This window comes from Myotis daubentonii, chromosome 11, assembly GCF_963259705.1.
Source record: "Myotis daubentonii chromosome 11, mMyoDau2.1, whole genome shotgun sequence".
NCBI lineage: Eukaryota > Metazoa > Chordata > Mammalia > Chiroptera > Vespertilionidae > Myotis > Myotis daubentonii.
In genome coordinates, this window is record NC_081850.1 from 57,957,358 (window position 1) to 57,975,285 (window position 17,928).

Below are 17,928 nucleotides of genomic sequence, written 5' to 3' on the forward strand. Positions count from 1 at the left end.
TATTGCTAAACCATAGGAGTAGAATGCTCTGCATGAAAGGAGAGATGGGGTACTGTGGCTTCCCTCCCACCCCCACAATGAGCTCAAGGTCATAGATAGAGATTAATGTGACCCAGGAATTATCTATAGGATACCTACCATGGTAAGGTTATATATATATATATATATATATATATATATATATATATATATATTTTAAATATATTTTATTGATTTCTTACAGTGAGGAAGGGAGAGGGATAGAGAGTTAGAAACATCAATGAGAGAGAAACATCAATCAGCTGCCTCCTGCACACCCCCTACTGGGGATGTACCCACAACCAAGGTACATGCCCTTGACCGAAATCGAACCTGGGACCCTTGAGTCTTCAAGCTGACGCTCTATCCACTGAGCCAAACCGGTCACGGCTATATTTATATAATGATAATTAATAATGAATGAGTCATTTTGGTTTAGAGATTCAAATTAAATTTATTACTTGTTCTGAAGACATAAGTCTTCAGAAACAATGACATTCTTATATGCATTTTTATGGCTAGCCTTATATTTTTATACCAGATGAGTGAGCCTCCAGCTCCAAAATTTTAACATCTACACTAATGTCTCCCAGATGTTTATTAAAAGTTCTTCAAGAAACTCTGTGGACTCTCACATTAAATTCTGCAGTAAACTCCCACCATGAATATAGGACATATTTTCTGAATCTCACATAATAGTAGAAAGCTCAATATCAAATTTTTAAAATATGTTTTATTGATTTTTTACAGAGAGGAAGGGAGAGGGATAGAGAGTTAGAAACATTGATGAGAGAGAAACATCAATCAGCTGCCTCCTACACACCTCCTACTGGGGATTTGCCCACAACCAAGGTACATGCCCTTGACCGGAATCGAACCTGGGACCTTTCAGTCCACAGGCCAACGCTCTATCCACTGAGCCAAATCAGCCAGGGCTCAATATTAAATTTTTAACTACTGTAAATGTTTTAAAAAACCTCCGAGAAAGATTAAAAATGTTCATAACACATAGGCAATTTCAAAATGCTCCCATGACCCTTGGCAATGTACTCACTCTTTTAACAACATGCTCACATTTCCCCATTTCCTGGGCTGCAATTAGAGTTTTTTCCCCCTTTTGAAATTGATATTTCCTAGATGGGTTGCTTAAGGTTTCTAGAGGCTACACACGAGTAAGAGGAGCTAATGGCAAATATGTGAATATGTATGCAAGATCAATACAGCAAATTCTAACAATCTTTTCCAGAAGGAAACAAGAGTCATCATTTATCCATCTCAACAGCTTCAGATGATGATAAATTTTCGCATGCCAAAGGGTAATCTAAAGGCAGTTTTAAAGAATATATCGTTTAATGAAACAGAGCACAACTTTCTGCTTAGGGGATCTCTGGCAGACTAGCCCTGGTTTTGTTGATGCAGCAGAGGCTGGTGATTAAAGTCTTTAGAGTTGGTGCGGTTGGTGCCACAGCCGCTCACACACTCACTATCTAAGTTCTCAGAAGAATCTCTGAATCTGCAGTGGTTTAGATGACAGAGGACTGAATTTAAAATCAGAAAATTTCATTTTAATACTGGCTCAGTAAAATAGTCTACCCGAGGCTCAGTTTCTTTATAACTTCATTTGCAACTTGGGGGAGTAATACCTTCCTCCCAGACGTGTTGTAGAATGTTATGTGTATGTGAGGTTGTGTGAACTAAAATTACCTCTTAAACAGTAAAATCCTCATCAAATGAGACTTACTGTTGCTATTATACAGATACAAAAAAAGGCTCATGCTTTCTACCCAAGACCTAAAGGAAATGAGACGCTCTAGTGTCCCTTCATACTGTACTTATTCCTCTTTTAGTTATGAAAGAATCTGTTAGAAAATGTAGGAATGTTATTTTTGTGATCTACCATATCTATAGTTGAGGATGGTAAGGGCCTTTAAAAAGTGTTGTTCAAATATCCCAAACTTAGACTTATTCTATATACAATGTGTCTCTTTTGCCATTAAAGAATAATCATTATTAAAGGATAATGATTATTCTTTAATGGCAAAAGAGACACTTTTTCATGGAAATCCTTTGTTTTAAAGAACTCTTGAATGAACTCCAGGCTGGAAGAAGGGACCATAAAGAGATTAGATTTTATATATTGGCCATATCAGTCCAGGCTTAAAAAAACAAAACAAAACTCATTTCGTATGTACAGGTAAGTGATCAATGGGAGCTTGGGCAGAGTTGAGGTGGGTGAGAGGAAACTAAGGAGTTAAGATAATTAATGATCTAGGTCTCAACTATCAAAAAATGTTGAATGACGATAACAATGATTATGTATTCCAACCAAATTCTCTATGTCAGAAAATTTTTATTATTTTTTAAGTCTCAAGCATAAACACAAATTAAGTCAAAAATTATTTTTTGTTGCATGAAGAATACCAAAATATGTGCAAATAGAGTAATCTCTTATGGAGCTCAGTGGGTATATTAAGGTTTGGCAATGACTGATGCCCCAAATCTGTTCTTAAGGGCAATAATGTATTATCTAAATAGAGATCTCTAGTCTAGAGATCTGCAGCAGGCTGATACTTTCCAATTTCAACCCTGTTTCATAGATCCATCTTGTAATTCAGAAATTTCTATTTATGGCAAAGTTGCATAATCAGTTTATCCAAGTTGCTTTTCAAATGGAGAGGCTACTGAGGAGAGTCAACTCTGGTGATGAGGTACCCAAGGGAGGAATTTTGCCAAACAATTACAGTGACATTATGTGGCATGAAGTCAACTGGCAACCAGGCATTGTTCCAGAAAATCTGAAAGACAAAGTAGATGGCCAAAGAAAATAATTCACATTAATACATTTTTTTCTAAATTTCATAGTTGGATTCAACTATCTGTTTAGTACAGATGAACTGGAAAATTGCCCAGTCTCCACAGTTCTCAGCAGTAAGGCACACATGCCTAACATAGTAAGTTAAATGCTGTGAAATAATAATTTCATTGATAATAAAACAAAATCAAACAGTGTTGAGCAAAGAGACATCAATTGCTCATAAATGCATCTCAGAAGAAACTATAGCACCAACGGCATTCACTGTAGGAGGCAGAGCTGTGTAGAGGCTTTGGAGCTACACAGACTGAACTTGATTCCTGGGTGTGCCTCTTACTAGCTGGGTGGCCTTAAGCAAGAAAAGTCCTTAAGTGACCTTGAACAAGTAATCTCTAATCTTGTCACAATAATACGAGGATAAAAATATTAGCTATGAGAGAAGATTTAGTAAGAATCATATTGGATAATGCACGATGCCTCGCACACGGTAATGGTGCAATGAATGCTAGCAATCATGACTATTTCTTCATACTCTGAGAATCAGATATGGCTGTTGTCTCTCAGCTCCAGACCCACCTTTCTCTCTCTGTTTTGGAAGGCTAGAGCTAGTAGTCTACAAGCCACATTTATGCGTTGCTAGGGGATAGGCTCCTGTAGGCTCTGCCAGTGGAGGCCACTAAAGAGAGACTGTAAGGCCGAAGAAAGAGGGGGATCCTGGTAGGCTCTGCCAATAGAGGCCACGAGGGGGAGGCGGCTTCCTCCTGTCTGCTTTCTGTTTGCTTCCTGGGGGTTTTCTGAGGCCCCTTTAAGCATCACCCCAGCAACGCTTCTTCATCCCTATCCCTTCATTCCTTTCCAGGAAAGTCGCGAAATCCTCTTCAATGTTTCCAGCACTTGCAGGATCACTTTACCCTACTAGTTAGAGGTCTGGATCCAAGTCCCTAGGCCCCCTCCTTGGAGCTCAGAGACACCACGGCCAGCACTCCCTTTTCTCAGATATCTGAGTTTCAGCTTCACAGAGCTTTTCCTCTAAGCTTCTGAGCGTTAATATTCTAGCCTCTTCCTATTGATCCTCAGCTCCAGGGATGGTAACTGCTTCCAGAATTTGCTATTTTCACACCATAGAGTTCTCTTATTGTTCTTCCAGTAATCTAACAACTTTGTACCTAGTTAATTATATATTATATTAACTTTTCTCTCCTCAAATAACTGGTGTGGTTTCTATTTCCTCAGCGGCACTTACTCATACAGCAGTGAGGCACACATCTGACCATTTACTGAGTCATTAGGACAGCTTAGAAAGAACTTGGTTTTGGGCTAAACTGCCCACCTCGTGGCTATCACCAATGGGGGCCTTTAGAACCACACAGAACAACTTCCTTCCTGGACTTCACTAGCTTATCTAGTACTGACAGGTTTCAAACCAGTTACTGCTCCAAAGTCACAGAAGTAGATAGAACAAGAAATGAGGTAGGCAAGGCAGGCAATAGGAAATAGCATAAAGGCATGGGCAAAAATGAAATGATTGATTGCCTGTTCAAACTGAATTTACAGTGATGGATCACCATTCAAGGACTTATCCATAAAATCCCAATAAAACTCAGGAACTGACCTGATGCAGCATTCTACAATTTCCCACTTGAAGTATCAAATGAGACATGAAAATATGAAAGCCTGCAACTCTCTAAACTTTTATTCACAATCAACTTATTGCTGGAATGGAAGGATGTTCCATAAACTACAAGCTGGTGGAATCAGAAGGAAAAAAAAAAATGAAGTTGATAATTGTGTCTGGAATTAACAGTAGTTAATATTTCTTCTTCTTTTCTTTTTTTTTTCCCCTCACCAGAGGATATGTTTTTATTGATTTTAGAGAGAAAGGAAGGGGAAGAAAGAGAGCGAGAGAGCGAGAAACATCGATGTGAGAAAGAAATAGCAATCAGTTGCCTCCCGTATGCACCCTGACCAGGAATCTAACCCACAACATGTTGGTGTATGGGATGATGCTCAACCAGCTGAGCCACCCAGCCGGGGCAGTAGCTAATATTTTTTTGAACACAAAAATATGTATCAGGAATTTCTTAACACTTCCTGTCAGTTATTTCATTTAATCTTCCTCAAAACTCAATGAAATAGATCCTAATATGTCTGTCTTATAGATGAAGAAACTAAGCCATGAAAGGTTAAGTGATTTGGTGCAAAGTAACTCGTAGGGATGGGATTCAAACTCAGGCAATCTGGATCCTCTGGCTCTTCACTCCTATGACTATCATCTCTTTCCTTCTATCACCTAGTTCAATTAGAAGAGTCACCAGGGCCCCTCTACTGCATGGGTTCTGCTTTTTGAAGTAGTCAGAATGATATTCAATCACTTCCCTTCTTTAATTAAAAAGAATACATATTTTTAATGTAGATGAAAACTGAATCTCCAAGTGGAATGTGTATGGGAGAGATTTAATTTTCACCAGAAAAGCATCATAGAAGGTAGCAGCATCAGAAATCATCCTAGTAGGCATGCAAACCATCAGCTGTGTCTATTTTTTATGTTCATCATTCAGTAGAGATCAGTGTATTGAACTTTTGGTTCAGATCAGTGATTCCCAACCAGGTGGGCATTTACCAGAAACACGTGGATTATCTTTTACATGCACAAACCTACATCTCCTGAGATTTTGACCCAGGAGGTTTAGGATGGAGCCTGGCTATATATTTTGAAAAGGCTACTGGTTCATGTTATCACAAAGCCACACAGCAGGGGAGGAGCAGATTCCAGGTCGGCACAGCAGGGCATAACACCACATGCGTGGTGACAGCTAAGGACCGGGATTTGTTTTAGGCGATGTGCACAGCAACTTCATGTCCAGCTGTATTTATTAGAAAGGGATTCAGCTAGAGCACAAGTGAATTCAAAGTAAGGCAATTATCAATCTATGCTGCCTGTTTGTTGGCAAACAGAGGGTTTAGATAGATTTCTTATTGTTCTAGAATAAGAACTCCTCCACTCACCCGATAAAAAAAACACACAAAAAAACATGGGCCCTGTACAAATGCTGCAGAACAGGCAAAGAAAAGGAAAGGCATTTTGAAAATGATTTATTTTAGAAGCCAAAGGAAAATTAGATAAAAACCCACAAAGACCTTGACACTGAAACAATAGCAGGATAACATGACTTTTATGAAATTGAGTAATCCACAAGAGGAGAACATGTTGAGATGAACAATAATAGGATGGAATGAAAAATATGGAAACAGGAAAACTGAACATTCTATAATAAATTTCAAATATGTTTTAGAAGCATATAAGGCATGATAAATATTGGTAAGCACTGAATTAGTGATTTGGAAGACAGTTTTAGAAAATCTTTTAGGATACAGAACACAAGAATCAAGATCTGTAAATAACAGAAAAAGGATAGGCGGGGTGGCTGTGTGTTTCAGGTTGTACTCAGACAATTCCTGTTTTATGCCTATTGTCCTGTGTAGTTGTTAACTGCTCCCCTTTTCACTTTCGAAATTGCCCTGGTTTGGATATAAACTAGTCACCTAGTATGGGAGATAAACTTAAGAATTATGGTATACCTAAGAAAGAAACCATTATGATAACAGAAGGACTAAACAAAGACATCTCTGATGAAAAATTCTGTTTAAAAAAAAATATCAGTTTGATGGACTCACCTCATTCTTGGCAAACTCAATAAAAATGAACTGTACTTAGACATATCTGGCAAGATATTTTAATAAAAAAACTGTCAACCATTTTGGAAAAAAGAAAAAAAAAGTAAACTTCAAAGGAATAAATATAAATATCATGGGTTTCTCATTTCTGCTACATTAAATGCTCAAGAGAATAAAGTGATATCTAACTGAATTTGTCTGGGAAAGGTATTTATGCCTTGTCAATTTTCTTCTTATTTGTAAGAAAACAAAGACATGCTGAGCTATACAAGTGTGTAGAAAATATACCCAATATGACATAGATCCCTGGAAATACTCCAATTAACTAGCATTTATTTTCACCTTCCAGAAACATATGCTAAGGAAATATCCTACAAAGTGGACAAAGAGTCTATAAACAAAGACATTTATTGAGAACATTTTACGACAAAAACTATAAAAAGAATTGAAATGTCAACATTCTAGGTATATCCAAAAATTTGGGATAATATGAAGTTGATAAAATAATGGTGACAGGCAACACGTGGTTGCTATGGGTTGGCAGGGAAGCCCGAAGGGAAACAGCTATGGTCAAGGACATCCTGGGTAAAGCAGGGCCGCCGTGTGATGAGCTGAACCATCTGGACCCAGAAGTTACCCTGAAGACCATAGAGCTCAAGGAAGAGTGGAAGGACTTTGTGGACAAAATTAGCCAATTTCAGAAAATAGTTGGTGGTTTAATTGAGCTTGTTGACCAACTTGCAAAAGAAGGAGAAAATGAGGAGATAAAGGCCATTTGTGTTCGAAGCTCGCTCAAATCTACAGCAGAGCAGAGAAGCCCCAAAGCAGCAACTCCAAGCTCTAACAGAAAAGAAAATGCAGCATGAAAGGTATTGAGTGGCATATGAAGCTTCGTGTAAAGTAGAAGCAGAACAAAGTGAATTTATTGATCAATTTATTTTTTCAGAAATGAACTGAAAATTTCATTTTATAGCAGGAGGGGAAGAAAAACAAAACAAACCCCCAAACCGTACCAAAAATCCTCTGTAAATTCCAGTGACTTGGGCTAATGAGCCAAGTATGTCTTGTGAGATGGTGTGAATGGGATGCAGCATCTGTAAAGGCAATTCGCAAGTCTGGGGGAGTTGTTTCAGACTCCAGTGCATAGACCATGGTGGCCCAGGTTCTCACATCTTACATTCTTAGTCTGAACTAAGCAGTCTGTAAACTTTGATCATATATATATATATATATATATATATATATATATATATATATATATATATATATATATATTTTTTTCTTTTTCCACAAAGCTTTGGATGAAAAAGCAATAAACTATTGTTCTCAAAAATAAATAAAAATAATGATGACAGTGGGTTTCCCATAACATAGGGAAGCACTAGAAATGTCACATCAAATGAAAGAATCTGAATAGAAACTCTCCACATTTAAAGAAAAAGTTTTATGTAACAAAAACTACAAGAAATATCTCAGCAGGTAAAAAGTGATTGGTTCTGGAGTGAGATTAAGACTTTTTTCCCCCCAGGCTTTCATTTTTCTGATTTTATAATTAGAAGAAAAATGAACAAAACAGGTAGAGAAATATGATTTGTTTGAAGTTTGTAGAGACATAAAAGATTCATGACATAATAGAAGTGAGCAAAGCAGAATACAAAATTGGCTGTACATGTATCATTTCAGAACTTCATTCATTTATATTCCCTGAACAGATATTTGAGTGACTTACTATGTGCAAAGAACTGCTGCAGGCTCTTGGATTATTATGGCAAGTGAAACAGAAAACACTGACCTCACAGAAATAAAAACATGTATTATACAAGGGGATAAAAATCGGACTGAAGGGTATGTGAAGGTGATAAAATTATCAGTCTTTAAAACTGTGAATAATTGTTTTCACATAATCACCACATTGTTTTTAAAATATAAAAGTACAATTTTTTAAAAAGGTCAATGATCCAACTTTCCTAAACAGAGTATTGATGGCTTTTTCAGAATCATCCACAAGAATCCTCGAGCCCATTTGCTTAGCAACTTCCTTGGCACAGGATTTAGAATCACTGAACCTACAGTACAGGAAAGAAAGCCAGTAAGGAGATGCAAGGACATTTTTGTATTTTGAAATGACATTTCTTATGAGGCACTTCAATCACTCTGTCATCACCACCTTGTTAATTATCTCATGGAAATATTATCAGTTGTCTTTGAAGAAACACACACACGAGTATCAAGGGACTTTGTCAGCTTTTTGCCATGAGCTTGCTTTTTTCTTTTAGTGCCTGTTAAATTTTAGTGTAACAGAACAAAGGCTTAAGAAAAGGGAAAACAAGGGAGAATATATATATATATATATATATATATATATATATATATATACACACACACACACACACACACACACATAGATATAGATATATACAGATATATATGTATATATACATATTTTATGTTGAGTACCTACTATATGTCACATGATGCTGCTAATCCACTTGATATAAACCATTCTACTTTAATAAGTCAAACACTGTACATAGTTATCATTATTGCATCTCTATTGTCCCGGTAAGGTTTCTAAAATTTATTTCATTACATTCATTATCTTTTAGTGCTTTTTCTTGCTTTCCAATTAGGGTGGCTCTCTCCTTTACAATATGTACTTATTCTAGCTCTTTCTAGCTGCACCTTAAAGCCATTGTTCTTGCTATGGCTACAGACCTATGCCACCTCCTATTACTTAGCACTGAGGTACTGCCAGTTAATACTTTCCTACAACAAATGCATTGACATTTCCTATTCCAACAATGTCGAACTGGTGAACCTCCAGCCCTACTGGGCCTGCAGATTATTTTTATTTATTTATTTAAATGTATATTTTTATTGATTTTAGAGAGAGAGGAAGGGAGAGGGAGAGAGAGAAACACTGATTGGTTGCCTTCTGTACGTGCCCCAATCTGGAACCAAACCCTCAACCCAGGTATGCGTCCCGACTGGGAATCAAACCTGCAACCTTTCAGTGCATAGTATGATGCTCAACCCAGCCCTCCGGCCAGGCGCCTGCAGATTAGTTTTTAAAATGTGATTTACTCAATTAACTTGATGGGAGGGATCCTTTCATAATGTATAGTTGGCCCTTGAACAACACTGGTTTGAACTGTGGGGGTCCACTTATATGTAAATTTTTAAATAAATACTGTAAATGTATCTTCTCTTTCTTAGGATTTTCTTAGTAATATTTTCTTTTCTCTAGATTACTTTATTGTAAGAATACAGTATATAGGACATATAACATAGAAAATATGTGTTATTAACTATTTATGTTATCAATAAGGCTCTAGTTAACAAGCAGGCTATCAGTAGTTAAGTTTTAGGGAGTCAAAAGGTATATGCGAACTTTTGACTGCATGAGGGTGTTGGTGCCTCTAACTCCCACGTTACTCAAAGGTAAACTGTACACATATATCAAATCATCTTGTGTATACTTTAAACATCATACAGTTTATATAATAAAAGCCTAATATGCTAAGTGTCTGGTCAGCTGTTCAACCAATCAAAGTGTAATATGCTAATGATATGCTAAGTCTGCTCAACTGCTCACTATGATGTGCACTGACCACCAGGGGGCAGACAGTTGACCGACTGACCAGTCACTATGACGTGTACTGATCACCAGAAGGCAGACGCTCCGACCAGTAGGTTAGCTTGTTGCTGGGGGCCAGCCAATCAGGACTGAGCAAGTTGGGCCGGACAATCCCTGGAGCCCTCCTAGGGTCCCTCCCCAGCTGGCCAACCTCCTGTATCCCTTCCCAGCCCTAATCATGCACCAGCGGGGCCCCTTGGCTGTCCTGCACCCTCTCACAATCTGGGACCCCTTGGGGTATGTCAGAGAGATGGTTTCGGCCCCATCCCACAGGCCAGGCCAAGGGACCCCACTGGTGCATGAATTTGTGCACCGGGCCTCTAGTCTATTATAATTCAATAAAGCTTCAAAAAAGTGAGTTAGTTGTCAACATTTAAGGAACTGTTTACATTAACAAAAATCTATAGTCTGGCTTCCTTTGAAAAATTACATGCCCATGAGTTAACAACTGGTTGCAGCTGAGGGGTGGCTGGCTGCCTCCTTTAGAAAGGTCAGGGCTCTTCAATTACCTACAGTTTTTATTACTCCCTACTGTATTATTTGGGACTGTTTTTCACATTTTCATTACCTTCTTGTTCCCCTATGAGGCATCTGAGTTTGAGACCTCTGCCCCAGATCATTGATTCTCAAACTGTTCGGTGCATATATAAATCCCCTGGGGAGGTGTTTTTAAAATGTATTGGGCATAGCACATCATTTAGTAGAACTCAGTGAGGCCAAAAATCTACACTTTAAAAAATTACCTAATGTAATTTTGTTTCAGGTGGTTCCTGGTTCAATAAAAAAATCACATTAGGGGAGACTCTTAGGATAATGTGGTCCCAAAATACACTCAGAACTACCTGCGTACACAATCACCTGTGGAGTTGTTTGTTTTTAAATAGATTTCTATGCTCCAGCCCCAGGGGTTGTGATTTAATAAGTCTGGGAATCTATGTTTTGAAAAGTTTTCTGGGTGTGGCTAATAGCAGGGGGCCAGCCCTCTGGGGCTGAAGGCCTAAGGAACTGTCCTTGATGAAGGAAAGGCAGTGAATACAATGGGAAGCTAGGAACAGAACAGGGTATTCTGAGCAGGTCTGAACTCTTGTCTCATTTCCTGATATGTTGTTTGATGAGAAGTGACATGATAAAAGACAATTCTAGGTTTTTTTCTCTTTTTCATGGATGATTATTTCCAGTAACTACATTTCACCAACTCTTACTTTCTTTAATTTTACATGTCAAGCATCTTTGGCTTCACAATATAGTGAAATTGGCTGAAGGAGGGGGTGGGGATGAGAATTAGGGAAAGCTGTGGCTCAAAGACATGAGGACAATGTCACTTTCTGTCACTTGTAGTCTACAGGAAATGGAAAACCAATTGAGGGACAATGAAGGATGCATGAAAAGTTCAATAGGGGAGTAGAAACAGGTTTTCTATTTCTTACAAAATCAATGTCCTTTCTCTTCCAGCTTTGTTCTACATAACTCAGTAAATCCTGAGTGGTCATGAACTCTGTCCACCACAGTGAAAGGGGCTACTTTTCCTTAAGGCAGTATACTTTCTTCGGCTCACGTCAGCCCACCTTGACAGATGCTGGGTTTGCACAGATGTTACTTAGTTCTGTTACACTGGAAGGGCTGGAAATGGACCATCGGTTGACTTTAATCAACAGTCACTAAGCATGAATTATGAGCCGCACACTGTGCTAGGAGCTTAGAGTTCAGTTTAGCGGAGGAATCACATGTTAACAAATAATCACACGGCTGTGCCACAGATCTAGAAAAGAGGTAAGTACAGGTAGGAAAGTCATAGGGAAATGTTGGGGAGAAGGTGGGCACTGAACCATGCACAGATGATATTTGAGCAAAGGTTTGAATGTTGAATGGGAGTTTCAGGCGGACACATGGCAAAGGGCATTCTAAGCAGTAAGAACAGCACGTGCCCAGGCTTGGAACAGCATTCACCTTCAGGCATTGCTGAGCACAGAGGATAAAGGGTAAGGGTTAATATCTAGAAGAAATGAGAGTAGAGCAAGGCTCAGGTAATGAAAGGTCTTGGTTGCCGCTTAGAATTCATGCTATGGTGGTTCGTGGGAGAATTTAGGATGTTCAGGGACCTGACATTAAATAACACTGAATCACAAAGTGAGAAATTTAATCCCTTTTCAATTAGTATTTAATCCTCCTGTTAAATCAAGAAAAAAAACACACTCAGTTTGGTATCAGTATGCTACTAACTTCTTTAACACCTGGAAATTTTCCCACTTAAAAACGGGCTCAGGCAAGGGTATCTACCTAAGATTGTTTTGATCTCATTGTGTACTTATTTTTACAGTTTACTTTTATTTGTGGCAAGGGTTTTTCATTAATGTCATGATGGAAAGATTTTTTTAAAAAATATATGTTTATTGATTTCAGAGAGGAAAGCAGAGGGAGAAAGAGAAACATTAATGATGAGAGAGAATCATTGATTGGCTGCCTCCCGCATGCCCCTCACTAGGGATCAAGTCTGCAACCTGAGCATGTGCCCTGACCCGGAATTGAACCATGACCTCCGGGTTCATAGGTTGATGCTCAACCACTGAGCCACGCCGGCTGGGCTCATAGCTCTGTTTTCTTTCCCTACTTCCCAATTACCTTGTTTGGCCTCTTCTATTTTACCTCTGTTCCTTAGCATATTAGATCACTTAAAGATCCAAATGTATTCCTTTTGGTTTCTGTTAACCAAATTTATTTAAGTAAAACAGTAAGCTAATGAAAAACAATAATAGCAGTAGATGATGAAGGCAGCACATAAATGCCTAAGGTCTGGAGAACAACGCTATTATCCTTAGGGAGTAGTGAAAGGGTTTAAGCAGGCTAGTGGACTAGTTGTCTATCTGATAGCAGCTTGGGGAACGTCATGGAGAGTCAAGAATGGAGACAGGCAGTTAGGAGGTCACTGAATACTGCGGCAGAGTTCGTGCAGCCATGGTTTATACTGTTGGTGTATTCCTGGTCCTTCCCAATGCTCAAGGAAATCCTCAACTTTCCCTTGGTCTGGGCTCTGGCTGAATCCTGATGGACTGGATGTGCCAAGATCTTTACCTGGGAACTGCCCAGCAAGTGTTAAAAGGCAGACTTGGAATGAAGGTTAGGATGGGATTTAATTATTTGCCAGGAACCCAATCCAGTGCAAGGCATTATTTAGAAACAATCTCAAAAATCTTAACTAGCCTATTTTATGAGCAGAAGCAGGCAATCTTAGCTTTAATATCTGGTTTCCAACGTGTCTCTCTCACTTTAATCTGTCCTGGCTGTGGTCCTCCTACCCTGTCAGCTCCTCAAACTCTGTCCTTCCCCCTAAGACAGGCAGCTGACTGTGGGGACACGGAGTGCCGGTCTGGAAGTGGGAAACCCTGCTCCCCTTGGCCTCCCTTTCCAGCTACTGCTGACCGTTCAGGAGAGACAGAGCGACCCCCTCTTCCTCTCCCCCCCACCCCCCCGCCCCACTGGTTCAATGCAGGAGGTGGAACAAGGGTTCCTACTGACAAATCTGTTCTGAGGAAGATAGGTCCTGGCTTCTGAAATTGAAGCTAGGAGTATTTTCCTGAAGAAGATGATGTTTCAATGACGGTACTTCTCATCTGTTTTTCAAATTTAAATTTACAGTGTTTCTATGTTTATTAAGTCACTGAGACCTGTATCAATTATTTAAAATAGCATAGCAGGTACTCAATGAATACCCATTTTGTAACTAGTTGTAATTTATTATAGGGGAAACTGAGGCTCGGGGAGGTTTTTCCAGGGCTGTACAGACAAGTCTGGAGCTGTAACTTAAAGCCAATCTTCTGGTTTTCCTCCTCACTCTGCATCCCCTTGGTCTCAAACAGAAAGAATCTGTTATAGACATTGTTTAGTGTCCACAGAACTATTCATGCCATAGTTCTGCTATATTATGGGTCAAAGAGGCTTTTCAGCCTGGCCCGAAGTCTTAACAGCCACCGATAACATTGTTTCAATGGAAAAATCAATTCTGAGTTGGAGCTTAATTCATCTGCAGATCGTTACAGCTTGGGTGCACATCTGTCTTTCTACAGGGATACATAACAGAGAAATGTTTTTTAATATAATGATTTACATTTATCAATAAAAATGTCACACACATATTTCTGTTTCTAGAGATCTTATGCTTTTTGGGTACCTATTTCTCCACAGAGTGTCACAAGTTGGAAAGAGTTATTTGCACATACTTGAGGAAGGCCTTGAGGAGCGTGTTCTGTAAGTTTGCTGATGATTATTAGCCTGCGTTTCTCTGGCTTCAGGGGAGGCATGTCAGAATCTTGAATTGGGATGGAATGCTCTTTAGAACTATACTCACAAAACCTGGAGAACTGGATACATTCTCTTAAGGGCGGTGAATTCTGTTCCAATTGCGCAAATCACTCTTGCAGTGAATCACTGATGTTGAGGTGTGTGTTCACCCCTCTGGAATGTTGGGGTATGAAAAAAAGATTATCACTGTCACAGTAAAATAAAATGCATGTTGAGCAAGAGGGTGGCATGAAGCTCAGTGTTTTATACTTGACATGTGTTTGTTGAATGAATGAAAAAAATGGAAGTTGCTCTGTTTTAGGAAGATTTATCCAGCAGCAGTGTGCAGAGTGGTTTGGAAAAGAAAACCTAGAGATATAAAGCCTATTCAAGAATGGCCTTATTATAGCAATAATCCCAGTTCGGAATTTCTGGTGTTGCCACAGAGAAATTCAGGAATCTAAACCTTGAAAACTGTCCATATGTGCGTACACGATGCCTTGCTATTGACATTTCCTTCTATGAGATTGTGCCCCCACTAACAAATCTCTAACAAATAGTGCTAAGGATATTCAGGTATTCAATAAATATTTATTGCTATGCTCATTCCTACCTCTGGGCCTTTGCACTTTTATTCTCTTTGCTTGTAATTCTCTTCCCTCAAAAATTTGCATGGTTCATTCCTTTCTTCCTTCTTTGCTCAAACATCATCTCATTAGACAATCCTTATTGACTAACCATAGTCATTCTTCTAATCCTTCATCCTGCTTTATTTTTCTCTATCACACTTGCCTCTACTTAGTAGTACCATATTATGTATTTGTTTGTATGTCTTTTCATATATCTTCCCCACCAGAATGTAAGTTTTTTAAGAGTAGAGGCTTTGATATTTTATTTACTGCTCTATTCTAAGGTTTATATTGAGCATTTACTCCAGGAATATGGCCAATGCTGACTGGATTAAGGAAGGACATATAACCTGGGGGTGCAGAGGTAACAAATCTGTGGGCTGAGCCAACAGATGTCTGGAGAATGTAAAGAAAGAGAAATAGGGACCATAGTTAGATGCTTTGATTAGAGTTATAAAGTCAGAAAAAGAGAGTAGTTGCCCTAACACTCTCCAGTAGTATAGCCCGTCTCTACTTGCAATTCCGCTCCTTTTCATTTTCTTGTAGTTTTTCGGCACAAACTCCTTGTTTTTTTTAGCTCAATGGAGTTTCTGTCCCTTGCAACTCCATGCCCTTAAAACAGCAAGAGAACTTCCCAACAGAACTTTCTGTGAAGATGGAAAATGTAAATCTGTACTGTCAGACATAGTAATCACTACCCACATGTGGCCATTGAGCACTTAAAATTGGGTTAGAGTGCTTGAAAATCTGACTGTTAAATTTGGTATAATTTTAAATAATTTAAACCTAAGTACTCATAGAGGGCTAGCACAGTCATACTGGACAGCACAGAACTATGGTTATTACTACAAGGGGTCAAAGAAAGAAGCACAATCAGTAAAACACAATGTTAGAGCCAAAAATATGGAAAAAACCATGATGGTGTCATAGAACTCAAGTAGCAAGTGCTCTATGGCTCCCAAAACTACAAGAATAATAAGGAAGAATAAAGCTGGCCAAATCTCACCAGAAGCAGTGTTATTGGTTTTGTGATGGGAAAAACCTGAATTCAAACAAAAGGGATTAAGAAAATCACAAAACAACCCTTTCAAAGGCAAATTATCTGGCCATTAAAAATAATGGAAAAATATTAATAACATAGAAGATGTTTACAGTATATGGTTAAGTAAAAAAGAAACTCATAGCCTGGTCACAACTTTATAACTCATACATATGTCTAGATCTTTAGGGTTGTGGGTTTACAGGTAACTTTTATTTTATTCTTTGTCATTTTATTAATTTTCAGAATTATCTACCTAGAACACAAAATTTTTATAATAGGAAATGAAGGAATAAATGCTATACTTTAACACAATAAAATGGCAGCATCTTTCACACTGCACAATGAGCCGAATAATCGTAAATACAGCTACTAAAATATTAACCACACTACATTTCTAAAGTTAGTAAGAGTCACTCTCAATTTTCTCCCAGTCTCTCTAGGCATACACTTATTAACCTAGATTTTCCCACTGTCAAAAGTCTAGGAAAAGAACTAAAAGTTGCTTGGAGGCCTTTGCCTGTCTTGTAAGGTTGGATTCATAAGATGCTTTAACTTAAAGTTATAGTTCAGGTACCACTAGGTGGCTCTCTGTGCCTGCGACCAGGCAAAGGCACATTGGATTAACCCAGGTATAGATTGATCATTCATTATCAGGTGTACACTGAAGCAGTTCCTTATGTGTATAACACAATGTGTGATGCGACTCGAATTAATTCTGCATACTGCATCAACATAATAACAGCTCTCTGTCTGTACCTATTAAATTCACCACACAGTGAAGCAAATTCTTTGTTTAATGAAATTCCTGTTTCAGTACCTCCATTTGGGACTAAACAAATAAATTCCATAACTGAGCCAGATTGTAATTCTATTAGATAAAGACATGCTGAGCACCTAACTTTGTTTATGGAAATACATATTTTTAAAATTTTTGACCTAGAGAATATAAATAAATAACTTTTGACTTCGAGCTGAGGTTTTCAAGACAAAAAACAAACAAACAAAAGCCATGAATAGGTTATTTGCAGGTTGTGCAGCCATCACAGTGCTTGACACTGAAAGTTCAGCTAACAACCACCCCTAAGGGAGAGGAGAGCAGTGGCAACCCATTTCTAAGGATGCTGCTGGAACATCCAGACAGAGCTGTCTGTGTTTGGAACTGTGCACTCAGCCACTTTGCAGAGTGATGACAATATGAAGCTAGACTGCAAATACAAAGGAAAATCCCACCCTTTAATATAGAAAGACCAACTCAAAGTGCCCAAGCTTCAAGATTCCCTGTCGACTCTGAGTTTTCTACAACAATTTTTTTTTAAAAATGTACTTTCCTCTATTCTTTGACGCCAATACCCAATTGGAGTGACAATAAGGCTTGCTTTAAATTGCGGCAACTGTTTCTAATTTTTTAAAACCATTATAACCTTGAGAGATTAAAGGCGTCAAAATGTTACCCACAGTGATCTGTGGACGCCATGGGGTAGTAGTGCATATACATTACGTTTGTCATCATGAAAGCAATATGCGCTTAACAAGTCTCTCAAAGTTGTATCAAACAGTTTGATATATTTGGCATTCAATAAAACAGCGTCTGCTTTATGGTTATCAATTTTCCATAAGCCTTAGTATATAAGAAGGCTACTGTCCCTTAAACCATGAGCTAACCTATGCCACAAGTCCGTTACATTAGTACAAATAAAGCCTGAATGTAAAGGGGGAAACTTCTGAACCTTCCATCCACGTCAAGTTAGATGCTGCCCTTTCCAAGAACCCCTTTCTCCCCTAAGAAGCCTACAATATCCATTGGGTCATGGTTACAAGTAAGTGGGGTCATTGTATCTTG

The 17,928-nt window shown here is 38.5% G+C and overlaps 2 protein-coding genes across 2 annotated transcripts in view; one reads left to right on the forward strand and one right to left on the reverse strand.

Moving 5' to 3' along the window:
- The window catches only part of GRIN3A (glutamate ionotropic receptor NMDA type subunit 3A), a 141,730-nt gene that overhangs the window by 113,621 nt on the left and 10,181 nt on the right, over positions 1–17,928 (reverse strand). The gene's annotated exons all lie outside the window — the stretch shown is intronic.
- Positions 7,072–7,371, forward strand: LOC132212219 (intraflagellar transport protein 20 homolog). The gene has a single exon (XM_059657522.1). The coding sequence runs from the start codon at positions 7,072–7,074 to the stop codon at positions 7,369–7,371; it is 300 nt and encodes a 99-aa protein (XP_059513505.1).